Source organism: Nanorana parkeri, unplaced genomic scaffold (assembly GCF_000935625.1).
Source record: "Nanorana parkeri isolate BGI_ZX_2015 unplaced genomic scaffold, ASM93562v1 scaffold255, whole genome shotgun sequence".
Taxonomy (NCBI): domain Eukaryota; kingdom Metazoa; phylum Chordata; class Amphibia; order Anura; family Dicroglossidae; genus Nanorana; species Nanorana parkeri.
In genome coordinates, this window is record NW_017306523.1 from 628,838 (window position 1) to 636,281 (window position 7,444).

The following is a 7,444-nucleotide window of genomic DNA, read 5'->3' on the forward strand; positions in this document are numbered from 1 at the left end:
CCACACATGGTGCTTTATAAATGTATTGCTGGGATAGTGGGATTTGTATTCCTCTATAGCTGATGGTACATTGCTCTGTATAATATACAGCACAATGTACCATCAGCTATAGAGAAATACAAATCCCAGCAATACATTATACACTGCATGTATAATGTATTGCTCGGATTTGTTGTATTCCTCTATAGCTGGTGGTATTCTGCATTGCGCTGTATAGAGGACTACAAATCCCAGCAATAATGCATTATACAGTGGTGCAATGCAGAATACCACCAGCTATACAGGACTACAAAACCCAGCCATAGTACATTATATAGGGCAATGCAGAACATCGCCAGCTATAATGTACTATTGCTGGGATTTGTTGTATTCCTTTATAGCTGGTGGTATTCTGCATTGTGCTGTATAATGTACTATTGCTGGGATTTGCAGTGCTCTATAGCCGGTGCCATTCTGCATTGATTGCTGTATAATTTTACACTTTCCATTTCACCAAATTGCACACCACACTTTTTTCTTTTTACTTCCACCGCTCCAAGCTTGCTCCTGTGATGAACTACAATCTCAATACAAACTAGTAGTCCATTACTGGAGCCATTATTTTAAAAATCCCGAGTAACCTAACTTAATCGGCTAACTAATCGATTTTGAAAATAATCGTTTGGTGGCAGTGTCTCTTTTAGAGCTGCAGCTAAAAAAAATGCAAGTAAAGCACATAAAAAATAAAATGCTCACTTCAGTGACAGCTCCGAGTCAGCTGGGGCTGTTGACATCACATTTGAGGCTCCATTCACATATAGCACACAGGACGCAAACGTTATATGTGAAACTGCACAGATTCCGCTAGTTTGCGGGTATTATATAGCCGCAAAGTGCGTAATCCGCTGTATTCTAGAGCTTGTACTATTTTGGGGGCCGAAACCATGCGGTCCCCCACAATAGTCTGAACAATGCACATTAAAGTGCATTGTTTTTTCTGTTTAGAGAGGCTCCTCCCGTATTTGTACAGCTGAATACGCACGGGCAGCCGCCCCAGTGTGAATAGAGCCTAAGGCTGGGCACACACCTTACAACCAATCGCAAGACTTTTGTCTTGCGATGGTTGTAAGGTACTTAAAAAAACGTACGATCTGCCTATGTTGCATAGGCAGATCGTACTTGCGATGATCGCAAGCCACGCCCCCTGAGGGGCGGGCTTCCGATGACCGCAATGCCGAACGGGCAGTGTGCGCTTGCGCACACCGGCCCGTGCGGCTGTTATCGTACGGACATGCCACAAACCCGCCGAACATCGTACGATGCTCGGCGGGTTTTCAAACATGTCCGTAAGTTTAAAGTCGTGCGACCTTACAGTAGTAGAGGTCGCACGGCTTCCACACACCTTACGATAATCGTACGATCGCGGGATTTCCCGCGATTATCGTACGATAATCGTAAGGTGTGTGGGGACCCTTAGATGGCAAGGCCAAGCAACAATTAGGGCTTTTGGATGTCTACACAAAAGGAAGGCTCTTACAGATAAAACAAACGCAGAAAATACCTTAAAAAGCACATAGTCTTATGGAAAGATTTTGGTTGGAATGACAAATTTCTAACAGAACTAGAACAAATACAGGAGCCTCTCTTAATATCAGTCTTCTGTAATCACCTACATAACAACACTCTGACTGAGGTAAGGGAAGTACTCTAAGGATCTAGGTCGAAGGGCATCAATTTCCTGAGTTCTAAATGCGTGTTGGGAACGCAAGTCAAAACATAGGTCAGCAAAATTCACTAAATTGAGCAGTGCACACGACAGCTCAGACGCTGCTTGACATTTTTTACATTGTGCTTACCTTGGACTCATCACGTCATATTGAGGTGCATTGACAAGAAAAAGCAGCTTTTGAACCTGCTTTGCTGCAGTTCCAACACTGCGTATTCATCAACATGAGCCATTAGCCAGTCAGGTTCTGCCGACTTTTGCAGGTTCTAACTAGCACAGAGAGCCTCTCTTAGGGTTCTTTCACACATGCGTTGAGAATTTAATGAAAGAGCAACGTTGATCAACGTGCCTATAGTGTTAACAAGGCATTCGAGAGCCATTTTCAAGGCATTAAAAGGAGGTATCAAAAACGCTTGCAAAATGCACTGCAAGTAAGGGAGTGTTAAAGGGGAAGTGATGTAATAAAAAGGGAAGTGACTAGCTTTGAGGTGTGGTTAGGTTTTGGCGAAATGTGCAGTCATATTGTTGGTTTTCTGTGCTGTGTATTGCCGCATTAATATAGATCCAACTGTCTGTCTCTTGACAACAACAGAACATAAAAAGCTAGCACTACAGGGTGGCATAGGTCAGGCTGTCACAGGTTGCAAGTACCTGGCTAAAAGCTGTACCCTTGCTGGCAAAATGCGGGCTGTGTGCAAACAGGAAGTGGCATCTGCACCTGTTCGGTCCATTCCCTTTGATTCCCCAGTGGTTTCTGGCATTGCAAAACCTCCTATGCCTCTCCTACAACACCTGTGCAATACTTCTTAAATGCCCGAAAAATGCTATAGGAGCACTGACCCGAGCGTTTAAAGGGCATTTCAATATACTTCAATGATGGCATTTGTCCAGCGGCAAAACCTCCAGAATGTGGCATGAACTCTATTTAACACACAACACCACCACATGTGTGAACTGCACTGGACAGTTGCCATTGCATTAATTAGAATGCATAATGCAACGTACTGCAAATCCTAACACAAACTGTAAAGTTTCATGCAATTATTTCAGAACAGCAGCAGTTATTTCTTTAGTGTTAATAACTGATTTGAAACAAAGTTATTTCCTTACCATAAACTGAAAAAAAATATAGTTGAAAGCCAAAATGTGACTACATGGAAGATGTTATTTTGCTCTATTCTTGAAGGGTGCAAATTTGTGCTTCAAATACTGTGGTTTTTACAAGAAGTCATGGTGTCATTCTTAGTGCACCGTGACCGCTATTTTCTAAGAAAAGCAAGTTGAGTGCATAACTGGGATAACAAAAACGTCTCCCAATAAAGTGCAAGAAGAAAAAAAAAACCACTAAAGAATGCTTAGTGATCACTAGAAAAATAATCACTATTGTGAATCAGCAAATCTATTCTACATGCTGAGCTGAACTCTTTCTACACTCCTATGCATGTCTAACCAACAATTTCCAGGTTAGATCTATGGTAAAGCAAACTTTAGAGCCCGAGACAGATTTTAATAGGGAGAGGAAACTAAGGGAAAATTATAAAACAGTGTAAAAAAAAAAAAAAAAGACAAAATTCTTTATTTGAAAGTATAACAGATAAACATATAACAAAAGAAGCAACCATATAAGAACACAGATCAGAAACATAATACAACCACAATAGACATCTAGGAGCATGTCAACATATCATAGGAGGGTGCCAGCATTCCCTGCAAAACCTGTGGGGCATGTTAACCCACAGAGAGAGGATGCCCTAGTGTACCCTTAACCTATTATATGTTGCAGCTGCTAGAAAGAGCAGACAAAGACTGAAAAAAAAAACCCGAGCAAGCCCCCAAAAAACAAAGGGTGCTCTGCTTCACCACACAAGAGCAAGGACCTGTAGAGAACAAAAGAAAAAAGGAAAGTAGGAGAAAAAGCAAAATATCAGAGAAAATGGAAATTAGACTAATGGATATTTATACTTTTGTAAGATTCTTTTATAATTCCCCCATTTATATCACTTTGAGTAATGTCCAGAATACAGATTCACACAGTGTAACCAGGAGGTCATACGCCAAAAAAAACAAAAACAGACCAGTCTGGTATAAACCCCACTCCCAGCATGCCTCAGCTTAAACCAAAAGCAATACCATAAAGAGGGGTGGGACTGTGGGCTGAACAAGAAAAAACAAAAAATAGTGTATGGCAAATTTTAGAAACATGCGAACAGACCACCAGGCGGCAGCCTTGCCAATTTGGGAAATGGTAACCTGATGCTGACGAGCCCAAGAAGTACTCGCAGGTCTAGTAGAGTGTGCCTTGATATGGAAGAGTGGAAACCAATCCTTAAGGAGAATTATGAGGCAAGTAAAAAAAAAAAAAATCACTCCCTCGTTAAATCACTCCCAAGTGAAAAATCACAGCCTCATAGTTCTAGCCAACCTGTGACAATGAAACTGTCACAGGTCAGCTCGATAGGGAAGTGAGCGAACATATAGCGTCGCTCGCTCACTTCTGTCACTCACAGCTCCCTGCAGGGATTCCCCCCCTCCCCGATCCTCTAGCGCTGACTGGCGGAACGGACGGGGGAGGGCACAGCTGGCTCTGCCTCTAGATAGGCAGAGCCCGCTGTCAATCCCACAGCTGGGTGGATCTCGACAGTAATGTCGGGATCCGTCCCGGCTGCGGCGTCTCAGTAAACCGCAAGCTTAAGCTCGCGGTATACGGAGCTTAGGGTGACAGGAGGATGCTAGTTTGTGTCCTCCCGTTACCCTTAGGAGAACTATGGGGAAAAGCCCTGACCCCATAGTTCTCCTTTAAATGAGAACTATAGGGGTTAAGGCTTTTCCCCATAGTTCTCCTAAGGGTAACGGGAGGACACAAACTAGCGTCCTCCCGTCACCATAGCCTCAAGCGGAGCCCGACAATTATGCCGGGATCTGCCCAGCTGCATGACTGACAGCTGGCTCTGCCTATCTAGAGGCAGAGTCAGCTGTACCCGCCCCTCCCGTCACGGCGGTATGTGTTCGCTCACCTCCCGATCTACTGAGCCGACCTGTGACAGTCTCATTGTCACAGGTCGGCTAGAACTATGAGGTGAGTGAGTCTCCTTTAAAGACCATAAGCTTAGATGATGTTTTGTTTGAGCCTACAAAAAAAGTGGTAAAACATGAAGCCGCTTCCCCTTTATGGCCAGCAACTGTAAAGCAGGAAGACAAATATCAGTCAGAGGATCAGATGATATGGAGGAGCCCACAAAGCATTTGGCAGAAGTCTTATTAGACTGGAATATCACATCCGCATGTGCCAGTGCAGAGTAATGAGCATTACTGCAATGCCCTCTAGCATTGAGAGGAATTTTGGGGTAGGAAAGGTGTGCATCAGGTGTCCAAATCCCACGAGGGCAGCAGAACACCCACTGCAACCTTTAAATGTGTTGAGGATTCTGGGAGGACAGGAGATTAGAATCTGGCATCTAACAGGGACAGGTTCCTTAACACTTCTTGGTGTAGAGACCACTCCATGTTCAAACGCTGCTGGCAGAGGTAGTCTGAACAGTGGACAAGGCTTGAAGTTGTGCCCAAGACAGAATCTTTTCTACTTCTGTTACAATGGCAAGACTTCTGGTTCCTCCTGAATGGTTAATGGCCGAATGCAACAGCAGAATCACAAACAGCCTGCTCACTTTTCTCTACCGCAATAAAGTTATCCAAAAATAGGTCTTGTTCGAGCCTGTGGCTGGATAGTGAAGAGGAGGAAGCAGAGGACATTTACAGAGTCATGTGCGCTATTGCAGCACTGCATTGGGGTGCCCTGTTAAGAACGGATGGCACGCAATATGGTTCCTGCATGCACTTTGTGTGTTACCATAATGCATAAATGTGAATGAGCTCTCCGAAATGAAATCTTACACATAACATTTACTTACAATTTCTTTTTCCTGCTTCCTGATCCACTTTGGCACAAATGATGTAATCGTGCCCAAGTATTGCAATCTGGGAAGGTTACATCAGCAGAGCAATGCTGGGAAATCTCACCTGTTATCTCACAACATTTCAGGGAAAGGGATTTTCCTCCCCTAAGATAATGTGCATGGTCACATGTCGTAGTCTCCAGAGTTCCAGAAAGAAAGGGGAGATCTAGTAACTTGCCCTTAGTAAGAATGGCCACTGACAGAAGAATGGGGAGGAAAAGAAAAATAAGATATCCATAAAAAAAGCCAGCAATTACCTATAAGTATCCGTTTTGTTGGTTGTCATTATTAAACATTTCTAAAAAGGTGCCTTTGTTGTTTTTTGAAGATATGGGTAAAACTCCTCTTTAACACATACCTGCATGAACTGGCGTTTTTATTTTGGTTTTATCTGCATTAGTTTCTCTTTAATGTGTGTTTCAGGGCTGAATAGTAAAAAAGAAATATATGTATGCAGCACATCTCTGTAATACATATACACATATTTCTCTTTAGGTAATCTCTTTAAACACCCTGTAAATACAAAAAAAATACCTGTTGAACTGCAAAAAAATGCACTCAGTTACTTGTACTGTTGTGAGATAACAACACACTGCATTTCTGTAGAATGAATCTCATCAGCCTTGCCCAGTCTTTTCCCACCAAACTATTCAGACCTACCTACTCTCCCTCTCAACAACTTAAAAGCCAATTATTCGGTGTTCCTAAGAAAACTGAAAAGGATAAATCACTCTCCGTGAGATTCCACGAAACTGAGCACTGAACAGAGGACAACAACATTTTCTATGCTCCTCAGAGCCATCTTGGGGCACTAGTGCCATGAGAATAGCATCCACCCAGCTATATGCTGGGAAGAATATTTATAAGTCCGCCCCTTCAAAGTTTGTGGTGAGGTTGTACTTTAATTAAAAACACCAGGACTTCCGGGTCTGGCACCTACAAAAAAAACAAAAAAAACCCCCACACAACGCACAAAACTAACCTCACACAAAGTTTAAAACGATCAAGTGTACTTACATGGGTTAACATCTCTGTATCTGTTCCTGTTTTTATTCTCTGGGTTCTTAGCTATCTTATTGGACAACACAGGTGACTGAAGTCGTATTTCCTATGGGAAACAAAAAGTAAAACTATAAAAGCAGATAGTGCAGCGAATTAATTTATATGTACGGTGTTAGAAAACACAACATATGTAAAGACTATTCATCAAGGAAATATACTGTAAAGAAATCTGTAATCTTACACATTACAATTTGATGGTGCACAAAGATAATCTGGTATTGAATAAAAACACAGAAGTTACTTAACCTATAAAAACGCAGATCATTGCACCCGGCTCTGACTTTAGCCTTTTTGTCTATGGGAGGGTTCAATCACACTTGTTTGTTCTCAGGAATAATGCGCTTCCCATTGAAATCAAAAGGAAATTCATGTCAATACACGTAATAGGCATTGGTATGTGTATTTATGTGCACTGCTGTACAATGTCCAGCCCTTCTAAAGTCAAAACCTGTTTTCAGGTAAATAACAGGTTTAATAACAAACTAGCAAACATGTGCCTGATCCAGAACAGGTAAGGTTTGAGGTGATAAGAGCAAGGGGTGGGGGCATGCAAGCAATTGGGGGAGGGGTTACAAGTGTCAGGATTGTTGGCAAGAGTGTGGTGGGCACAACAGGGCTTATTGGCAAGTGCATGGTGGGCAAAGAGAAGCAGTGATAAGAGTGAGGGAGGGCATTGCAAGCATGGTGTACTGAGGGGGGGGGGGGGGGGGATAGTGAGAGGTTG

At 42.7% G+C, this 7,444-nt stretch overlaps 1 protein-coding gene across 1 annotated transcript in view; it reads right to left on the reverse strand.

Moving 5' to 3' along the window:
- PTPN2 (protein tyrosine phosphatase, non-receptor type 2) overlaps positions 1-7,444 on the reverse strand; it is a 47,931-nt gene that overhangs the window by 20,109 nt on the left and 20,378 nt on the right. Inside the window, exon 2 of the mRNA XM_018556830.1 lies at positions 6,676-6,766. Within this exon, the coding sequence (XP_018412332.1) occupies positions 6,676-6,766 (91 nt within the window). The remainder of the gene's footprint in view (positions 1-6,675; positions 6,767-7,444) is intronic.